The sequence below is a fragment of the Anolis carolinensis genome, chromosome 1 (assembly GCF_035594765.1).
Source record: "Anolis carolinensis isolate JA03-04 chromosome 1, rAnoCar3.1.pri, whole genome shotgun sequence".
NCBI lineage: Eukaryota > Metazoa > Chordata > Lepidosauria > Squamata > Dactyloidae > Anolis > Anolis carolinensis.
Window position 1 is genome coordinate 134,533,703 of NC_085841.1, and position 22,264 is coordinate 134,555,966.

At 43.6% G+C, this 22,264-nt stretch overlaps 2 protein-coding genes and 1 long non-coding RNA gene across 17 annotated transcripts in view; 2 read left to right on the top strand and 1 right to left on the bottom strand.

Annotated features, from left to right (window-relative positions):
* LOC134295705 (uncharacterized) overlaps positions 1–20,322 on the bottom strand; it is a 64,845-nt gene extending 44,523 nt beyond the window's left edge. Inside the window, exon 1 of the long non-coding RNA XR_010002334.1 lies at positions 20,183–20,322. This is a non-coding gene — a long non-coding RNA (uncharacterized LOC134295705). The remainder of the gene's footprint in view (positions 1–20,182) is intronic.
* The window catches only part of dlgap2 (DLG associated protein 2), a 619,373-nt gene that overhangs the window by 159,348 nt on the left and 437,761 nt on the right, over positions 1–22,264 (top strand). For 2 of the 15 annotated variants that reach the window (XM_062969092.1, XM_062969090.1), the window contains exon 1: positions 20,720–21,433. The exons of 8 other annotated variants lie outside the window; for them this stretch is intronic. The gene's annotated coding sequence lies outside the window, so the exon portion shown is untranslated. Of the gene's footprint in view, positions 1–20,719; positions 21,510–22,264 lie in introns of those variants that run through there. 5 more of the 15 variants (XM_062969095.1, XM_062969097.1, XM_062969099.1 and 2 more) reach the window with 4 other exon arrangements.
* On the top strand, positions 14,027–19,300 carry LOC134295703 (uncharacterized). The gene is made up of 2 exons (XM_062969101.1): positions 14,027–15,792; positions 19,021–19,300. Exons 1-2 carry the CDS (start codon positions 14,245–14,247, stop codon positions 19,060–19,062), a joined length of 1,590 nt encoding a protein of 529 aa, XP_062825171.1. The 5' UTR covers positions 14,027–14,244; the 3' UTR covers positions 19,063–19,300.

The window sequence follows — 22,264 nt, forward strand, 5'->3', positions numbered from 1 at the left end:
CAATCTTTATTGAAGAATACATGACTTTGGAAAAGTCGAGAATGACCTAATGTTTACATACATTCAATTTTATCACTTCTGATGCAACGTAATACCACACGCAAATATCATCATCAAATCCCACCCTCTGGATCACATTACTACCATTCCCACACTATATCAATTATAATTGTTTATACTTTCAACCCTGAGTTCCCAGGCTCATTTTATCTTCTCCCGCCAGGTGCTTGCAGGGTTATTTATGTTATGTTATGAAGCCAGATTCAGGGCTTAGAAATTCAGCCCTGGGATTTGGCTCCATGACATGGCGCCCTCGTTTTCTTCGTCCTCCTCTTCGGTTCTTCTTTCATCATAATCCTGAAACAAATCAAACAATAACTCTATGTGTCCATTTTGTCCAAAGTCCCCATGTATTTTTTCAGCAAGCTGCGATGGAATACTGGGTGTATTTTCCCTAAACTTTTTGGCAATGCCAACTGGAAAGTTACTTCATTGATAACACCCTGTATTCTGAATGGTCCAATATATTTGGGGCCCAATTTTCTCGAAGGTAGCCCCAATTTGATGTTTTGGGTACTTAACCACACTAGATCTCCTTTATCCAGTTTATCGCCTTCCACCCTCTTTCTGTCTGCGAACGCTTTATACTTTTTGTGTGCTTCCTTTAAGGATGCAGTCACTTGACTCCAGCATTCTAGCATTTGCGTTTTCCATTTCCCTGCCTCTGTTTCCTCATTCTCTGTCCATCTTGGCAACTGGGGCAAAGGCTGTATTTCATACCCGTAAACCACTTCAAAGGGGGTTTTATTTGTTGCTGAATGTATAGTCGAATTAAAAGCTAGTTCTGCAAAAGCCAACCACCTAGACCAGTCATTTTGTCTCATGTTAGAGTACATTCGAAGGAACTGCCCAAGTGTCTGCTGAGTACGTTCTACCGCCCCGTTTGTCATGGGGTGAAAAGCAGAACTTAGACTCCTTTCTGCTCCTAGCATTTCCAAGAATTTTTCCCAAAATTTTGCTGTGAATTGTACTCCTCTGTCACTGACCACTCTACTGGGACATCCATGCAGTTTGTAAATGTGGTTTATGTACAATTCAGCTAGTTTCTCGGCTGATGGTAGTTTCGTCAGTGCTATAAAGTGGGCCTGTTTAGAAAACAGGTCTAATACTGTCCAAATATAACGATGTCCTTTGCTAACCGGTAGTTCCCCCACAAAGTCCATAGCTACACATTCCCAAGGTCTGGTAGGTTCTGCTACTGTTTGTAATAATCCCATTGGCTTCCCTCCTCTCGATTTATTTCTGGCACAATCATCACATTGAACAACATGATTCTTTATGTCCTTCCTCATCCCTGGCCACCAGCAATGTTTTGCTATTGCCTTTGTTGTTTTTGTAATTCCTGTATGACCAGCGCTCTGGTTATTGTGAAAACGATGCAAAATCTTAATTCTTAATGTTGCTGGGATATACAGTTTCTTGTTCACAAACCAAAATCCCCCCTTCTGCTCCCCCTTTTCTGCGTTGGATGCGATCCACTGATCTCCATCATAAGACTGTTTCAGTTCGTTTCCCCAATTATCTTCCCCGTCGAGTTCAACAATAGCAGTGTTCTCCTTTTGGGTTTGCGCTCTTGTCCTGACAGCTAAGCCCCATTGTTTATCAGAGAATATTGTTCCCTCTTTTGCTGTGGTTATGCCTCCGTGTTGAGGCATGCGTGAAAGAGCATCTGCCAAGACATTCTGCTTCCCTTGAAAAAACTTTAATTGGAAATCGAACCTGCTGAAGTATTGCGCCCATCTAATTTGTTTGGGGGACAATTTTCGAGGAGACTTTAAATACTGGAGGTTCTTATGGTCAGACCAAATTTCAAATGGGATTCCGCTTCCTTCGAGGAAGTGTCGCCAGCATTCTAAGGCTTTTAATATGGCTAATGCCTCTTTTTCCCATATTGGCCAACATTTTTCAGTTTCGCTGAACTTCCGGGACAAATATCCGCAGGGTTTTAAGTTCCCATTTTGATCTTTTTGCAATAGTACTGCCCCGTACGCACAGTCTGAGGCATCGCAATGGATTATGAAAGGGCTCCTGATATCGGGGTGTTTTAGGATGGGTCCTTCTGTGAAGCATTCTTTTAGGGTTTCAAATGCCTTTTGGCATTCTGGCGTCCAACCCAGTTTGGCGCCAGGAGCTTTTACTTTTGCCGTCTCCCCTTTCCCTTTTGTTTTTAAAAGTTCAGTAAGGGGTGCGGTTATTTGCGCGAAGCCTTTTATGAAGGATCTATAAAAATTGGCAAACCCCAGAAATGATTGCAATTGCCTCCTTGTTTGAGGCACTCCCCATCCTTTCACATCTGATACTTTAGCTGGATCCATAGCTAACCCTTCTGGAGATATCCGATACCCCAGAAAGTCAATTTGAGTTTTATTAAATTCACATTTGGACAGTTTTGCGTACAGCTTTGCTTCTCGTAGTCTCTGCAAAACTTCCCGGACCAATTTTACGTGCTTTTCCTTATCTTCGCTCACAATCAAGATATCATCAAGAAATATGAATACCCCTCTGTACAACAATGGGTGTAGTATTTCATTTATAAGCTGCATAAAGCAACCGCCTCCATTTTTTAATCCGAAAGGCAAAATTTTATATTCAAAATGGCCGAATGCGCAGGAAAATGCAGTTTTCCAAGTATCCTCCGGTTTGATTCTTAATTTATGATATGCTTCAATTAAATCCAGTTTAGTAAATATGCTCCCTTTCTTCAATACGGTAATTAAATCCTTTACTAAGGGCATAGGGTATTTATTGTCCTTAGTAATTGCATTTAAATTTCGATAATCAATGCACAATCTTAGGGAGTTGTCTTTCTTTCTCCTAAATAACACTGGGGCCCCGAGAGGAGAATTGGATGGCTTAATGAAGCCTCGCGCCAGGTTTTTATCAATATATTTCCTCAATTCCTCCTTCTCCTGCACAGACATGGGATACACTTTTGGTTTTGGTAAGTTTGCTCCTGGGGTTATTTCAATTTCTACTTCTATATTCCTTTTGGGAGGTAATTTACTGGCCTCTTTCTGATTGAAAACATCCACAAAGTCTCTGTATTCAGGTGGCAATAGCTGTGGGTCTATTTCATCTGCTTCATCTCCCTCGTCCTCCTCTTCTGCAATTTTGCTTATCTCCCATTGCGTCTGCTGTTCTTTAAATGCTAGGCTCTTTCCTCTCCAATCTACTTCAGGATTTGCCTGTTCGAGCCATGGTATCCCTAATATTACGTGGTATGTGGCAATAGGGGCTATCACAAAGGATATTCTTCCTTCCCATTTGCCTATTTTACATGGGACCCCCCGTATTTCCTTTGTAGATACTTCCCCAGCAGCGACTGATCCATCTAGCTGCGAAAATGCAATTGGGGAGTCAAGCGCCATCTGCTGGCATTTCAGCGCTCCTGCTAATTCCGGAGTTATAATGTTTCTAGAACAACCACAATCCACAAATGCCTTGCAGGTGGCCCGATTCTCTAGCCCCGAGAGGCAGATTGGCACTACTATCATGCGTTTGTCCCGACTCACCAGTTTTTCTGAAGATTCTGGGGCTTGCACCTCCTCTTCCGCACGCCTCCCGGTTGCTGGCTTGGGCTTTGGGGGTTTTGCCGGCCTCAGAGTTCCCAGAGCTCGCTGGCGCTCCACTTCGCGTGCCATTCTGTCTCGGAACTCCAGCTCCTGCCAGTATTCCTCATCTCCCTCGTCCCTTGCCGCCACGGGACTCTGCGTTGATGCTCGCTGGCCCCTCTGGCTCCAATCTCCTTCTTTACTTGGCTCTCTCTCGGCGCCATATCGGATGGGCTCCTTTTGGAGATTCTCTTCCAATAGTGGCACCAACCTCCCCACGGTTTCCGACAGCCTGGATAAATTAGTTTCCAGGATGGATAACCGCAGGGCCACGGTCTCCGGCATACTTCCTCCAGATCCCCAACTGGTTTCTGCAGCCGCAGAGACGCCTCTTCCTCCCCTGGGAATCCTCTGGGTCACGCCGTTCGGCCTGGGGTACCCCGTAGAGGAAGCTATGGCTTGCAGCGTCTCTTCTCTCTTCGGCCGGGCCCCTTGCAAAGGCCTCCCTGCTCCATTTGGGCTTTGATCTCCTTCTTCACTCATTATCACTTCACTGCGAATTCCGCAGGAGGGTGAGAACTGGATTCTCGACTTAAATGTCAGGCTCACTTCAAAGGACCAGTCTGAACGCAGATCAAAGATAGCTGCTCTCAAATCCAATCTTTATTGAAGAATACATGACTTTGGAAAAGTCGAGAATGACCTAATGTTTACATACATTCAATTTTATCACTTCTGATGCAACGTAATACCACACGCAAATATCATCATCAAATCCCACCCTCTGGATCACATTACTACCATTCCCACACTATATCAATTATAATTGTTTATACTTTCAACCCTGAGTTCCCAGGCTCATTTTATCTTCTCCCGCCAGGTGCTTGCAGGGTTATTTATGTTATGTTATGAAGCCAGATTCAGGGCTTGGAAATTCAGCCCTGGGATTTGGCTCCATGACATATTCTATATTACATATAATATTATTAATAATACTACAGTGTAGTGGTATAGTTCAATATAGTAATATATAATGCTAATATTGTGCTATGCTAATAATATAATATATTTTATGTACATATAATTTGTAAGCCACTCTGAGTCCCCTTTGGGGTGAAAAGGGTGTGATACAAATGTAGTAAATAAATGCAGCAAATAATAAATAAATAAATAAATTTTAGACTTAGGTTCACCCAAAGTCTGAAATGACTTGAAGGCACACAACAACAACAACAACAACAACCCTAATTAACTTGACTATCTCATTGGCCAGAAGCAGGACCACACTTCCCATTGAAATCCTGATAAATGTATGTTGGTTAAAATTGTTTTTATTTTAAAATATTGTATTGTTCTTCCATTGTTGTTGTTGTTGTTGTTGTTGTTGTTGTTTTTGCACTACAAATAAGACATATGCAGTGTGCATCAGAATTTGTTTGTTTTTTTTCAAATGATAATCTGGCCCCTCAACAGTCTGAAGGATTGTGGACTGGCCCTTGGCTTAAAAAGTTTGAGGACCCCTGCTCTAGAGAGTGGTGGTGCCTCACCAAACTACAAATCTCTCAATTTTATAGCATTGATTCATGTCAATTAATGTGGTGTAAAGCCACATTAATTCTACAGTGTAGATGCACAAAGAGACTTGAATTCTGTTGGTTAGCTCCAAATAAAAGGAACCCATTCACTCCTGTAGAAGGTTGAATCATAGGTAAATCCCATTGATTCAGTGCCTCCCCCCTCCCTGGTCTGGGGTAATCAAATTTAAGCCAAAGTATGGTATCCATTATAAGTGTATTCCTCCAACAGAAAGACATATATTAACAGAACTGGACCTTCTTCCACCTGTTTTCCAAAATTTGTTCCAATGGGTTGGGGGATACACTGAAGCACATTCAGGACCGTTCAAGGAAGGGATGAAGAGAGATAGGGAAGATTTGACAGTTGGCTGTCACCCAGAGAGCTTTAATTACTTTATACATTTTTATTTTAATATGCATGTAAAGGTTGGTGGAGAATTCCCATCAGATTTAGTCACTCTCTATTCTGTGAACATTGATTCTTCTTTTATTTTTGCTCATTGATTCTTATGGAGCGTGAAATTGAAGTGCCTGCTTCTATTTTCCTTCCTTTTGTGTTCAATATTGTTGCGTACAGGAGAACAGTAACTTTCTTTTTATTTCAAATTGTTCTATATTTTATTGTCTTCAGAAACCATCCATTCTTATCAGAGCCGGCCCTAGGTATTTTTCAAGTGTAGGCGAACAGAATTTTGGCGCCCCCCCCAAACCAATCACTGAAAAATAAAAGCGTTGGATAAGCGAAAATGTTGGATAATAAGGAAGTATAAAGGAAAAGCCTATAAAACATCAAATTACATTATGATTTTAAAAATTAAGCACCAAAACATCATGTTTTACAACAAATCAATAGAAAAAGCAGTTCAATACATGGTAATGTTATGTAGGAATTACTATATTTGCAAATTTAGCACTAAACATTGAACAGTGTCACGACCCGGCTGCAGGGCACCAATAACCATACACAGAGGCCAGAATCTATCTAATATCTTTATTGAAGGAGTATATAAAGTTAATAAAAACAAGTGTAGAAAATAGTCCAGAATTAGACCTTTCAGGAAAGGTCAAAATTAGTCCAAAGAAACAATGTCCAATATGAAATATTAAGGTCCAAAGTTGTAATCCAATAACCGAAACACTCACTTTGCCAGGCAAAGTGAGGGGAGATGACAAGGTCCTTTAGTCCAAGAACTTGAACGAGGCTAGGAAATAACTTGACTCTCGGAAAAACAAGGCTTGAATACAAGACAGCAAGGAACGAGGAACAAGAACAAGATCCGTGGTGTTTACTTGGCAAAATCCGGGAAACAAGGCAAGGCTGGGTCTTGGAAAGCAAGGCAAAATCCGTGGAAGAACAAGGCTGGAAAACGAAGGCTTGAATCAGGAACAAAGGCTTGGAAGCGGAGTAGCTGTCCACACACACTACTCCAGTTGCTGACGAAATTGACTCCGCAAGATCCCTCCGGGAGCAAGGAACCTAAATAGGCCTTGTTTTCCCCACCAGAGAACACTTCTCTGGGGAACCAGAAACGAAAGTCAATCTCTGTGTCCAGATGTATGACTCCCTAAAATTTCTCATGGGAACAGGCTTAATCATCTGAATGCTTTGCTGCTATTCTCAAACTCCTGCGATTAGCCTGTTGCACTCCTTTCTGCTGGAGAATGTAATTACGGCGCGAAAAAGGGGGAGAACTCGACTCCGGGCTTGTTTGGGAGATTTCTGGAAGACAAACCTCCTGCAGGTGCAAAGGCTCAATTTCTGGCTGAAATGGTTCCCTTTCTGGCTGAAATGGAGGAAAACCCAAGTTCTCCTCTTCGTCAGTCACAACAGCACTAGGAATGGGACTACAATGCCCATGAGTCATCACAAACAGGGATATAGGGCAGTGTGGACTTAGATAACCCAGATAGTCCTCAGTATTAAAAAAAACCCTCTAAAATCAGGACAATAAATAAAGAACAACACTCTGAAAACAGAAGAAATCCAGACAGTAAACAATCAGGGACAGCTAACTCCTCCCAAAAAAAGATTCTCCCAGGCAAGAAGAAGCCAGGCCTTGAAGCCACAGGGCCATTAAATGCTAATCAAGGTGATTAATTACAACATTCACACCTGCTTCAAAGAAAAGTTCTTTCTCCCACCCTGGACCTTCTAAGATATATAAACCCCACATACCTAGCTTCCAAGTTCCTACAGACCTCACAATCTCTGAAGGCCCCAAAGGTGGGCTTGCGTGGTGTGAAGGTGGGTCTGCACTGGCCGGAAGGCCCAGCGCGGCCGCTGGAAGGCCTGAAAGAGAAGGAGGTGGAGATTGGTGCCCTCCTCCCAGGACGATGGTGCCCCCGGGACGATGGCGCCACAAGCAAATGCCTATTTCGCCTTATGGTTGGACCGCCTCTGATTCTTATATTTATATTATCAACAAGCCACTAGTCACTGCAGGGAGTTGTTAATTTTTAGGTTTTTAATGGGGGAGGGGGTGTAGGGTAGAAAGCAAAAGAACCTCAGATTATTTTGTAGGTATGAGTAACTTGTATCTGCAGAAGCCACAGCACTAACATTGGGAAAATAAATAAACAACTGGAGTAATGAAGACTGGATGCATAGAAGTTGTACCTGAATGCTTCCCCTAATTTGAAAAAAAAAATGTTTTAATGCTATTTTAAGTTTTTGACTTTTGTTTTTAAATTAAGAGGCTGCTTAATTCTTGTTAAGTTTGTATGAAAATTTTTATATGCACTATTCTTCTAAAACATTGTGTAGTGTGACCCTTGTATCTTCACGACCAGTATCCATGGTTTACCCTCTGGTTTGCCAGTAAAACTGAATTGCTTTGTTATAAAATGATACATTCAGTTTTACTAGCAAACCAGAGGTTAAACCAACTCCTTATAAGAGATACGGACACATACACAAATTCTAATGCTCATTACACACAGATACCAAGGTTTCTCATTACATTCATGCAACATTGTAGCTGACACACTAATGTGTCATGACACACCGATTAAAAATCTCTTTTATATGGTATTCTTTGGCTGGAGGTTTTTCATTTCAATTGGGATCATTAATATACATGGTTTTATGGATCCACATGAAGTCAAGAAATGTATCCCCAACAGATACAGGGTTATACTGTATGCCATTTTGGATCTTTTTTGTTTTTGTCTGACTAATTCATAGACAGCATTGCACTAAGGGCTGTAGCCAAGGGGGGGGGGGGGCAGGGGTTCACCTCCCCCCTCCCAAATTTTTCAGGTTAAAAAAACGCCTGATTTACTCATGAATCTTAATTAATTAACTAAATCCCCATGAGTGTCCACTGAAGTTTATCTGACTTGAGTGTCCACTGAAGTTTATCAATGGAGCCTGATTTCTAAATTATTTTGCGTTATGGAACTACTCTTCATGATTCACTAAAAAAAGTTTCACCCCCCCTCCCCAATTTTTTTTCTGCCTATGGCCCTGATTGCACTCAAATAAAATTGGTCCAAAGTAGGAGCAGTAATAGAAATGATGGAGACAATAATAGTGGTGGTGATGATTCCAACAGTCCTGAAGTCATTTGTGTATTAATGTAGATATAAGATCTTGGAAAAACCTGTCATTACTATTTCGGGTATGTTTAGAAATTTCTCTTACAATTGGCTATCACAAAGCTGTTGATATATTTTTAGTATTTGCCTGCAACTCATCAAGGAAGCTGGTGAAAAGGATTGACTGCTCTGACTTTCAATAATGCACTGGTTTCCAGTTTTGTCAAAAAGAAAAAGTCAAGATGACTCAGTATGTCTATGGACATTTTCCAGAGTCTTTATAAGATAAATGTGCTTGTTTTCATGTTGTCATTAAAAAAAAAAAGATTGTGTGCCTTCACAGTGTTTCTGACTTAGGACAACCCTATTGTGGGGCTTTCTGAAGCTCAGATTCTGTGACTTGGGCCAGATCCCCCAGTATGTTTCCATGGTCAAGCAAGAAATTGAACCTTGGTTTCCAGAACCATAATGGTCAAACCACTACACTATACTGGCTCTCATAATTGTAATATGACCCTGAAATACATTGACATCACAAATTGCTTGAGTGTGTGGATAAGATATCTATTTTATGTTCTTGATTTTACTGGTGAGTGGTGACTTCCAGGTTAGTGAAGTAACAGATCTGTGACCTTAAACCTGAACTTTAGGACCTAACCAAGTTGCTGAGCCTATTTTGTCTATAGATTTCAGTAAACCGGATCACTGCTTTAACTTTGGACCAAAACCTAGAATGCATTTAGCAACGTACTGACATCAATGCCACCAGCCACTACAATTTCGACCACAGTGTAGCTTTGAAAATGCAGCGGAGGCCATGAAAGGGGAGCTACTGGATAGTCAGACTGAAACATCAAGATCTATCTTCACCTTAAGATGGTGATTGGTAATCCACAGACATATTTGCACAAATATGATAGTGAAATCCCAATTCTGAAATATGAAAATCAAGGAGTACATGTAATAAGAAAGAGGAGATTCACAAACTAGTAAACCTTGTCATGCTATGCTGATCAGTGAAAACTTGATTCCAACAAGTGAGTTTAACATTTTGTTCTAGGAAAAAGGATCACATACCTGCATTTTGTTGCATAATAGTCGCACCCTCCTTTTTGGTCCCAGTTTTGATATTTTAGGATTCTTCACGTAATAGTCATGGGCGTGACTATTATGTAAGAGGCAACACCTACCGGATTGCCTCTGTCCTCTGAGTTATGGAGAGAATGAAGGAAACCGTCTTCATCTTTAAGTCATCAGTTGAAGTCATCACTAGTTACTACTTGTAAATAGATTTTATCTAATCGCTGTGTAAATATTGAGAGACAACAGTTTATGAAGAAAAAGAGAATGCATGCATGATTTATCTCCATCTTAGTGGGTTATAACTACTGCCCAGGGAATGCCTGCATAAATAAATGTTGCATTATAACCACATATCCAAATGATTGTAAAGTGCAGTATGGGTTTTGAGTCTTGAAGTACACATGGGAGGGTATTCCAAAGAGTGGGTGTAGCCACTGCAAGGGTCTGCCTTCGTAATGTTAGACAGTGGTATTATGTTGGTTGCAGAATGGCCAAAAAAGCCTCCCATGAGGGCAGTGGGATCAACTTAGCTTGTATTAGGAAAGGTTAGTCTTCTATGAGGGGAGTAGTGCTAGAAGGGTTGCATTTTTCAAGCAGGTTTTTAAAAATACTTGTCCTGTCTTTTACATTTGATTATCTTCCTAATTAAATATACAGGGGTTCCATGGAAGGACACCCAGCTATGCATTCCCTGTGGTTTGTGCACCATAAACACAAAATTCAATGTTGCCTTTAATTCACATTTTTCATTCCTTCATGCAATATGGGATGGGGAGTTAAAAGATTGTGGATGCTTCCATTGATTTGCCCAAAATAGCTGCTCCTAAATATATAATCTTCAACCCATATCTGTGTGAACACTAATCAGTAACTAAGAATGTTTCTGACTCACTGGATGCAAATTGTGGAAAGGAAGAATTCAGAAATAGTTTATAGAAATATAATGTGGTGATAGGGAGGTTGTTCAATCAGGCTTTTGACTGGAAATATACAAAAGCCATCTCCATATATATCTGGGGAGTGAGAAGTTGGGGGGTTGGTGAAGTACTTGAAGGCAGAACCTTTTGGTGAATTCTTGTCCTCCATTTTTGAAAGATATTTTAAAAACTAAAAATGCATAAAAATGAACTACGTATATGTAAATGTGATTAAATATTTATTGCTTATTAAACATGATAAATTTCACAAAATTCCCAACTCATTATTAATGAACACGTTCCCTCATTCATACTTGTTTATTAGTAAATGAATGTAATATATACATGAATCGTAAATGGTTTAAATGGACTATTGATACTGAAGCAAAAGGAACAGTATTGATTACAATACTGACTCTAGGACATTTAGGATCTTGTCAGGATCTTGTCCTCTGTCCTAGGATGCTGCCGAGATGCAGTCAGGACGGAGCCTGCCGGAGCCCATCACGCAACTCAGGGCTACTTTGGCAGGGCTCGATCCCAACAGTGTGGTCAGAGGCACCCCTTAATGTGTATTATGTAACTAGGGATATCTGTGAGATGGTTGAAAGCTGACCATGATCTACAACTCTATGGCTAACTTGCGGATTGAAACCCAAATATTACGTTTCCCAAATATTCCATTACAGGTTTTGATCCCCAACCCATTCTACCCCTTCAAAATACATCTTTTATGGAAAAATGCACTTAGAGATGTGTATATAAATATGCATTTGGATGCCAACGTCTCTGTGGATTAACATGGCAACAAAGACAACAGCAACTGCAGATCAATGCAGAAATAGAATGGAAGCAATTTAGGCGTGATCATATGTGAAAGGGACACAGATCAGACCCAAAACAGATGTGTTCATCTCTAACTGTGACTGAAAGCTTCAGGTGCAGAGAGCTGTCATCTTTGTGCCTCCCATGACAACCACTGCAGCTAGAAAGAACAATTTCTTGAAAGTTTGAGCAAACCTATCAATCAATCTCTTCTGCCACAAGCCCTATAAGGGGTCAGGGAATTGGCTCTTGACATCCTGTTAGGATACAAGTGGGCTGTGGACTCTGTGGTTGTTTTCTAGACCCCCTAAAGCACACAGTTTCTTTTCAGGTTTATCTTATTTAGCATTACCATAAAACTAGTCATGAAATGAGTAGAAGGAAGAATGATGCATGGGCTCAAAAATAATGTTAGGTACTACTGTTCTGTGTGGATCATTGTGTCCAGAGGCAGTGAGAAATGACAAGCCTTAAAAATGAGCTCTATGAGTGAAACATGTGATTTGTATGGAAAAGTGCATAGTGTTTTTGGATCCTACACTAGAACCTCACACATTATTGCTAAAATGGCTGTTGTTTATTCTCTTTTTCAATAAGGAAAGTGCAAATGACTTATATTGCAATTGTTAACTTGGCAAAGGATCCCTACTTTGTTTGCAGTATAACGGTTACTCGTAATATGTTTTTATTGCTTTGTGGCCTTATTAAATGGTGGAGGAGGAATATTACATAGTTCAGATGCTGTCTGGTGCAGTGCCTTGTTGCTGCTGACCTCAGATTTTTGTTAAAATAATGAAAATTAAAGGGTTAGTTTCAAAAATGGAAAAGACAATTGCAATGGCTGCTACTTTTAGGCTTGGAATAAAAAATGTAATGATTTTTTCAAAATAACACTTCTAAGATCAGCCTTATGCACAGTAGGGATTCTTGCTCATCAAATACTTTGAGTACCCAGTCCAGGCTACCTCTCATCTTATTGAGCTATAGTGCTGATGCCAAGTCCCATCCCAAAGATGCAAATCAAGATACTGTGGTTGATGGTATCATAAGCACTGAGGGTTCAAGAAGAACCAACAAAGAGACACTCCCCAAGGCATGAGTCGGCTACCAAAGCTGTCAAAATGAATTTTGCCGGTTGTTGTAAGCCACCCTGAGTTCCCTAGGGTAAGAAGGGCGGGGTAGAAATGTTGCAAATAAATAAATAAATAAATAAATAAATAACTAGTCTCATCTGGAACCCTTGAAGATGGGAAGACATCACATTCTGTAGAACCTTACCCCTAAAAGGAATATTGAAGAGACAATATTCAATACAGGGAGAGATTGTTTCAGTAGTGGCCTCAACACACCCTTTTAGGTAAGTTGGAAATCTGCCTTGCTGCAGGCATTGACCACTTCCTTTACTCACTTGGCCCATTTGGCCATCATATCTCCAAGGAGCCTGTTGACAACCTCAGGTCAAACAAATTGAAACATGTTGAATAATAACACAATGTAAGCAGGGACCAAAGTTTCTAGAATATCCAAATCAGTTTGTATCCAAGTGATTTTATCTGCAAAGTTCTATACAAATTCTTTACAGCAGACTGTCGAATTGTTTGTATACTGCTCTTGTGGGTCAGGATATAAAAGGGTCCTGACAACTTGAAACAGCTACACTGAATGGTAATATGCAGATACAATGGTGGCAAAGAAAAATTATTTCTTTGCTTCCACCACCACCACCATATCATAAGCTTTCTAATTAATTCTAGCCTGTGTTATTTTGGACTTTCTCTGAGTCTCCCACCACCATAACTCTAGTCTCTGTCTCACTTGTTTTATCAACTCTAGCTTGCTAGTGATTCAGGGTGCTTGCTTGGCTCCATTTCATGGTATAGGATTCATAGCAGCAATTGCATCCACTACCCTGGGTATTTCCCTGTTCCAGAGATCCACTATGTCTTGGGCAAGATCACTTGCTGAGGCAATAGGAGATTCCTCAAAAACCATTAAGAATCCACTGAGGTGGTCCCTCTTCAGTGGACTCCACCTCTACAGAGACTCAGTCCCAGTAAATTTAAATACCATCAAAGAAGGATCTGTCCATGATAGTAATCGCACACTCAGCAACAAAATCACAACATAGGCATATACAACATGAGGAAGTAACAAATAAAAAGGAAACATACTTTAAAGTTATTAATCTAAGAATATATTTTGCAACAGTCTCACAAAAGAATGCATTGAAGTTGTTCAGAAGATATGCAATTTTATAAAACCCTTGCCATTGAGAACACTGTGAAAAAAAATGAAATTTCTGTATTTCATCTGTATGTTATCATATTTGGGGAAAACAAACAAAGAATTGTGAGGTGTTTCAACAGAGACCAAGTCATAAGAACAAACTCTTTTGGAGCATTCTGCATTTTTATATCTCCCATCCAAAAGAACTGATGGCAACACATTACATTTTGCAGTCACTAAAGCTCTCCTCTGTGTCAGAACCCTGCTACTAGAGCCTGGATGTGGCTCTGAGTTTCAGGGTCACTGACATTGATAAGACACCTGCGTCCCAGGACTCGGAGGAGAAACGGCTGATGGACTTGGCGGGGAATTTGCGCGGGGTTTTACTGAGCGGGAAGAGACTGTTCAAATGAGGGGGAGGGTATATAAAGGAGGGTTGGCCGGAGCCTCCCATTCTTGGCTTTTCTGATGTTCATGTTTCCTACAGTAAAAGTTCCTGGTGATACCACAGAGAGTCTCGTGTGTTCATTCAGGAGCGGCTGTGGTGAGCTGACACTAAGCCAAGAATACGGACACCATCCCGCTGTAGCGGTGAGGTGTAACATGCAAGTGGAGGATGAAGAGCTCTTGGGCGCCGGAGGAGGAAGGTCGGAAAGGGCCACTCCCGAGACGGACGCTGAGTTCCACCAGCTGGCGGCCCTGGCGTCATCCACCGCTTATGCCCAGCCAAATGGGGTAACCCAGAGGCGCGGAGTGGTGCGGGGAGATAGCACCGGAGGAGAGGAAGGTTCACCTTCCCCAGGCCCGCAAAAGATGGTGTTTCTGGAGGAGAGGATGTCGGCGATGGAGACCACCCTGGCAGTGATGTCGAGGGCGATGGAGCGCCTGGCGGTTTTGGCGGAGCCGGAGCGAGGAAGGGAACTCCGGGCTAGCTCAATGTGGGACGTGAGCATGGGAAGCAGCCAGGGCTTTGCAGACCTCCCAGCACCGAAGGGAAGGGAAATGCGAAAGGAGCCCGGTGCCCGGCCCAAGATCCAAACGAGCCTGACGCGGGTGGAGGAGAGTGACGACGAAGGGGAAAAGCCTCCGAGAATCCCGGCTACGCTCCCAACTGAGACCCTGGTGCCCCTGGCGAATGCCGGGCGTGGCACAGGACAAAGGGAAGCAGCAGCGGGGCCCACTGGCCCGCAAGGGGGCTTGCGACGGGCGGAGAATTGGGGATTGCCACCACAGGGACCCCTACCGAGACGAGAGGAACTAAGGATCGAGTTTGGGGGAGAGTCCTCTGAACTGGATTTTTTCCTGACCACGGTGAGGGGCTATATGGAGGACAATGCCCACACTTTTAGAACGGAATCCAGCCGGGTACGGGCCATTGGTGCAGTGTTGAAGAGGGGAGCGGCCAGCTGGTACGTTCAACTACACGCGCGGCGCGACCCATGTCTGGGGTCACTCCGACGCTTTATGGGGGCCCTGGAGACCCGTTTCCGAGATCCACTGGAGCAGATCCGGGCGAGGGAGGAGTTGAAGACCGTCTCCCAGGGGCAGAGGTCGGTATCGGAGTATGCGGAGGAGTTCCAATGCCTCGCTGAAAAGGTGCCGGAATGGTCTGCAGTGACAAAGATAGAACTCTTCAAAGAGGGGCTCAGGCGGGAGATCCTCTCCTGGGCGGTGCATCGTGATGAGCCTGACACACTGCGCGGATGGATTCAGCTGGCGGGGCGCATCGAGACGTCGCTGGCCCAGGCGAGGAGGCACCGAGGAGGGCTACAGCAGCGGCCGCAGATGAAAGAGGGGAGCCGGAAGGAGGGATCAACCCCAGCCGGGAGGAGAACGGAGCCGACAGGGAACGTGAGCGCCAGCAGGAGGGGCTGCTTCGTGTGCGGCCGTTTGGGCCACAGGGCTGCCGAGTGCTGGCAGAGAAAAGGGGAAGGCGGAGGCCCGCCCAAACCAAGAGCCGTGGCAGGGAAACGCGCCGAGGAAGAACCACCGATGAGGCACCACTCGGGGGGGTTGGTAAGTCAGGACAAAGCCATGATAGTGGTCCCCATTCAGCTGGAAAGTGGCAGCAAACAAGCAACCTGCAAAGCATTTGTGGATTGTGGATGTTCCAGGAACATCATCTCCCCTGAATTAGCCGAGGGATTGGGATGCGAAAGAACGAACCTAGAATCCCCAATAGCTTTTTCGCAGTTGGACGGATCCACAGCATCGGGATCATTAGCTAAGTACAGTGCCGAAGATGTAAAGTGTAAGATAGGGAGTTGGGAAGGAAAGGTGTCATTTGTGATATCACAAATAGCCAGCTATAATGTTATACTAGGCATGCCATGGCTGGGGCAGGCCAACCCGCAAATCAACTGGGAGGATAAGAGCATGATCTTCAGGATGAAGTTGGAAGGAGGGAGCCAGGAAGTGGAAAGGGAGCCGGGGAAAAGGGGGGAGGAAGACTCTATCAGGATAGCAGAACTGGCAGATAAATTACCCCCAGAGTATCGGGATTTTGTGGACGTATTTGATGAGAAGGAAGCAGACAGTTTCCCACCGAAGCGGAGAGTTGAAGTGAAGATAGAGCTAGTCCCAGGAGCAGAGCTTCCTAAGGCAAAAATATACCCAATGTCGGCTAGGGAAAAGGAGGAACTGAGAAAATACATTGATAAAAACCTAGCGAGGGGTTTCATAGAGCCTTCAAATTCCCCTCTAGGGGCGCCTGTGTTGTTCAGGCGCAAAAAGGACCAAACGCTGAGGCTCTGCATTGACTACAGGGGCCTGAATGCAATCAGTTCTGGAAATAAATACCCCCTACCTTTAGTGAAGGACTTGATCGCCCAGTTATCGGAGGGACAGATATTCACTAAATTGGACTTAATTGAAGCGTACCATAAATTGCAGATTAAACCAGAGGACAGGTGGAAGACGGCCTTCTCCTGTGCATTCGGATTATTCAATTATCGTGTGCTCCCTTTCGGTTTGTGCGGCGGAGGCGCCGCGTTCATGCAATTAATCAACGAAGTGTTGCATCCATTGTTGTACAAAGGAGTCTTTGTTTTTTTAGATGACATATTGTTAGTATCTCGGACTAAGGAGCAACACATAGAACTAGTCAGGGAAGTCCTGCAAAAGTTGAGAGAAGCAAAACTGTATGCGAAGCTTGCCAAGTGCGAGTTCAATAAAGACCAGATAGACTTTCTGGGGTATAGGATTTCCTCCCAGGGAGTGGCGATGGACCCTGCGAAGGTAGAAGACGTGAGGGGGTGGGAAGCCCCCAAAACACGGAAGCAGCTGCAATCCTTCCTAGGGTTCGCAAACTTCTATAGAACATTTATCAAGGACTTTGCGCGCCTCACTTTGCCATTAACGGATTTGTTAAAGACTAAAGGTAGGGGAGAAACAGCCAAAGTGAAGGCCCCAGGGGCCAAACTGACCTGGACAATAGAATGCCAGGAAGCTTTCGAAGCCCTTAAAAAGCGTTTTACTGAGGAGCCTGTCCTACAGCACCCTGATATGTCTAAAGCCTTTGTATTACATTGCGATGCGTCAGACCGGGCATATGGGGCAGTTCTGCTACAGAAAGACGAGGGGGGGAACCTGAAGCCATGTGGCTATCTGTCAAAAAAGTTTAGCGATACAGAAAAAAACTGGCCGATTTGGGAGAGAGAAGCCTTAGCGATTCTAAAAGCACTAGAGTGCTGGAGACACTTTCTGGAAGGAAGTGGAACACCGTTTGAGGTGTGGACTGACCATAGAAATTTACAGTATCTAAGATCCCCTCGTAAACTATCAGCGAAGCAAATTAGATGGGCCCAATATTTCAGCCGTTTTGATTTCAGACTCAGATTCTTCCAGGGGAAACATAATATACTCGCTGACGCTCTCTCTCGGATGCCTCAGCACGGGGGAGGAATTCAGGAATCTGAAGGGAGTATTTTTCTTGATAAGCAATGGGGCCTGGCAGTACTAACTCGAGCACAAGCGGCCAAAGAAAACAAACGTACTGCCATTTCCACGGGGGGAGGAGAAATATGGGAGGAAGAGTTGAAGCGAGCGTATGGAATGGACAAATGGTTACAAACAAACAAAGAAAAGGGAGAATTGTGTGGGGATTTGGTGTTTGTAAATAAGAAATTGTATATTCCTGAATGTTTAAGACGAGAAATGTTAAGGAAGTACCATGATAACAAGGGTGCGGGTCATCTAGGCCCCACCAGGACTATTAAACTGTTGGCCAAACAATGCTGGTGGCCCGGAATGAGGAAAGACGCCAGGGGATACGTCACGCAGTGTGAATTATGTGCAGAGGGAAAAACACCACCGGGGAAGCCCCAGGGGCTATTGCAGAAGGTGGTGGAGCCCATGAGGCCATGGGAATGCGTAGCCATGGATTTTGTAGGCGAACTACCCCCCAGCAGAGGCCACAGATACATTTGGACAATATTGGACCTATTCTCAAAACAGGCACACTTTGTGGCTCTGCCAAAACTCCCTTCAGCTGAAAAACTTGCTGATTTGTATGTGAAGCATGTATATCGCCTACATGGGTGTCCCGACAAGATAATTAGTGACCGGGGAGTCCAATTTACTGCAAAATTTTGGGGAAAATTCTTACAGCTGTTAGGAGCAGAAAGGAACCTGAGCTCGGCCTTTCATCCCGCGACCAACGGGGGGGTCGAACGTACCCAACAGACACTGTGCCAATTCTTAAGGATGTACACCAATTATAGACAGGATGATTGGGCGGACCTTCTTCCGTTTGCTGAGATGGCTTTTAACGGGGCCGTACATTCGGCCACAGGTCGTGCCCCATTCGAAATAGTATACGGACAGGAGGTGGCACCTTTCCCCAGGCTACCCGAGTGGAAGGAAGGGGAGGGCCAGACCAACGAGGAATGGCCGGCCAAAATCAAGCAAGGGTGGCAAACCGTGGTAGAGGCATTGCGGGAAACACAAAAGAAGTACAAGCTCTTTGCGGATCGTAGGCGCCGAGAGGGGGACAAATTGGGCGAAGGAGATCTGGTTTGGCTGAGCACAAAAAACCTGAAATTGGGGTTCCCATCCAAGAAATTGGCTCCACGCTATATAGGGCCATTCAGGGTAGCAAAAAGAATAAACGAAGTGACCTATGAGCTGAGGCTACCAAAGGACCTAGGAAAGGTACACCCGGTATTCCATTGCAGCCTGTTAAAAAAGTATAAAGGAACTCTGGACAGCGGAGAACAATAGTTGTGTTTAATCTTTTCCTTCCAGGACGAAGGGGAGGAGGACGCCATGTCAGAACCCTGCTACTAGAGCCTGGATGTGGCTCTGAGTTTCAGGGTCACTGACATTGATAAGACACCTGCGTCCCAGGACTCGGAGGAGAAACGGCTGATGGACTTGGCGGGGAATTTGCGCGGGGTTTTACTGAGCGGGAAGAGACTGTTCAAATGAGGGGGAGGGTATATAAAGGAGGGTTGGCCGGAGCCTCCCATTCTTGGCTTTTCTGATGTTCATGTTTCCTACAGTAAAAGTTCCTGGTGATACCACAGAGAGTCTCGTGTGTTCATTCAGGAGCGGCTGTGGTGAGCTGACACCTCTGGGTGGGATTACTCCATGATAATAGAATTATAGAAAGCTTCTTCACACAGAGATCACCACCATGCCCTAAAAATAGTATGTGTCATATGCCATGACTGCCACCAGATACTACTAGTGCTGGACCCATGGATGAGATGGAGGACATGTAGACCTGAGCTGCTCTCTGCATGTATGTTGAAGTCAAACAGAACAATAAACTGAAAGAATTCTAACACCACAAAACTAACTCAGCCAACTCAGAAAGAAAGACTGTTGAGCAGTGGATTGGTGGTACACAAATCAAATCCATATTCTGTCCCACCCACCCTTCTTTAAGTACCCATTCACACCCAGCAAACTGTGAGATGGGGCACCAGCTGAAGGAGATGGAATCCTAATAACCTTCCCACCTACCAGACTTTTAATGTAAATTTGCTATTCACAATTGCTTTCTAATCTTTTGAATCAAGCTAGTGGCAAATGTGAAACAAAATTATTGAAACATAAAAAATAAGGGCATGCCCTATCATTAGGGAGAGTTGGGTGATCATCTCAGGCAGCAGATATTTATTATACTACTACTGGCCTATTTTTATTGCCAGGGAGGTGAGGGGTGCTTTGGGAAGTTCTTCTCACCTGCCTCCCTCCAAAATCACCTGGCTGGCATTGGGTACTATTCACTTAGATGAATCAAGAGAAGAAAAAGCCATTTACAGCAAAGAGCAAGGTGTCTCAGATTGGACTAATCAAAAACAGATTATGAATCAATGCTTTAAAAAGTGGAATTATAGAGCTGGAAGGGATCACAAGGATCAACAAGTCCAAAACCTCTGTCATGCAGAAATATACCCACCTTAAAGGCTCCTGAAAGATGTCCAACCGATATCTATTTAAAGACTTCCAAAAAAGGAGAATCCACCCCACCCTTGTGGAAGTCCATTTATAGTAACAAAGTTCTTTCTTATGTTTAGGTGGGATCTCTTTTCTTGTAATCCCAATCCATAACACATCCATAATGCTACCACGTTCAGAAGCATTGTGGAGTTTTCTGTCAAAGTGTTGCTGTGGCGAGATAGGAAGAACAACTTAAGTGTGACTCTCTTGTTGAAGAATATCCCATCCCATATTCAGATGGATTTTGTTTAGCCTTGCTACTGCCCAGCTCAATATTAGCAAAAGGATCTGCTCATGGGTTGACTGTTAGGTGTCCTCCTATCATCTCCAACTGGAAGACAACTTTTACCTTCCTTTCCTTTCTTTTCATTTTCTTCTCCAACTGAGCTGTGCCAGGCAGCTGTTTCAGTACTTCTTCTCCATTTGCAGCTAGCTCTTCAGATAACGATGTCGGATTCAGGGTTATCACGGCACTCGAAGAAGCAGCAGCTGCTCCAAATGGATGGGGCCCCAAACAACTCCCACCCCCCACCCCCACACACACCCCTGCCCACTCAAATATTATCAAGATTGGTTTCGTCAGTGGCCGTGACGTTGAGTAGGAAGTTGCCCATTTATGGAGACTAGAGCAAATGATATCATCACAATAGGTGGCTCCTCTCTACATAGGGCTCATTTGTGAAATGAGATTACAGGCATTTATCTGGGAAACAGGAGGCAGAGGCACCTGGTTTATGTAATTGATATCCTGGGGAATAATGCTCTCCAGTAATCAAGACAGATCATCTCCCCTACCCCCCTCCAGCCCTGGTGATGTGATTATGGGGGGAGAAACCACTCTCCTTGCCTCCTTTTTTGCCTGAGCAATAAAACCCCTTATCCACATGGAATAAGCTCCAGACCATGTTTTCTCTTGCGCTTGAATATATGGGACATGCATTGCAATCCTATGCTTGCCACACTGCTGCAGTGTAGTTGTTTTGCAGAGCTGTGTAGCAGGCTGGTCAAAGCTGGGACTAACCAGGCTCTTCCTTGGATACATAGTTCCATCAGTCTGCTCTTGGTATCTATCTCTATCTCTGCTGGGATTTTTTTTTAAAAAAAGAATGAATCTAAATCATTCATTGGTTGCATATTTTTCCTGATCGGTGTGAAGCTTCACGCTCTGTGCTTGGATGCTGCCTGCAGTACAGCAAGAGGCTTGCATACGGTAAGTCACAGATGACTCAATTCTTACTCGCTCTCCTTCTGTGTATACTTTCATTCGATGCCCTGCTGAGACTCAAGTAAGTATGCCGTGTATGTATGTGTATGTTTGTGTGTAAGGGAGGGGGATACTGACTTAATTAGCTCTTCACCCCGTTAATTTGCAGCACATTCTTTCTCCCCCTCCCCCAGTACTTTGCACCATGTTTTCCCCTTCTCCCCAGCTAGCAAGGAGCTGCACTGCCTTCAAGTAAAATGTAATGGCTTTAAAAATTATTATTTCAACCTTGCTGAATGGTGTGGCATCTGTCGCCTGCAGGAACAGATTGGAGCAATACACATATTAAGAGAAAGTACTGAACTTAACAGGTGATGAGGGATGCGGACAGGGATAAGTTCAGCCTATGCAATATGTCATTTCTAAGGGGACTCCTATTAAGACATACATTTCTCTTCTTGAAAGTCTGTGTCATAGACATTGCTGGCAGTCTGTATTATTTTGAATTAAAATGGGGACCTTCATCTGCATTTCCTTTCACTGGAAGTGAAGACAGTAGTTTGGAAAGCTATGCCTGACAAAAGAAAATAAAAGCCATTCTTCTTTCTAATGCAGGGTGCTGAAGATGATTCAGTAGTGCCTCTTACAGCGACATAAAATGTGACAAATGGGAGTGGGGGGATCAAGTGAATTGCCACTGTTGTTTTGCAATGATGCTACAATAGGTTTTGTTTCAAAAAGATGCTAGTATGATGATTCAAGAACTGCTGAAATTCCACTAATAATGTGGTTGCTACTTTATAAATTATAAAGAGGATGGCATACTGTACAAGAATT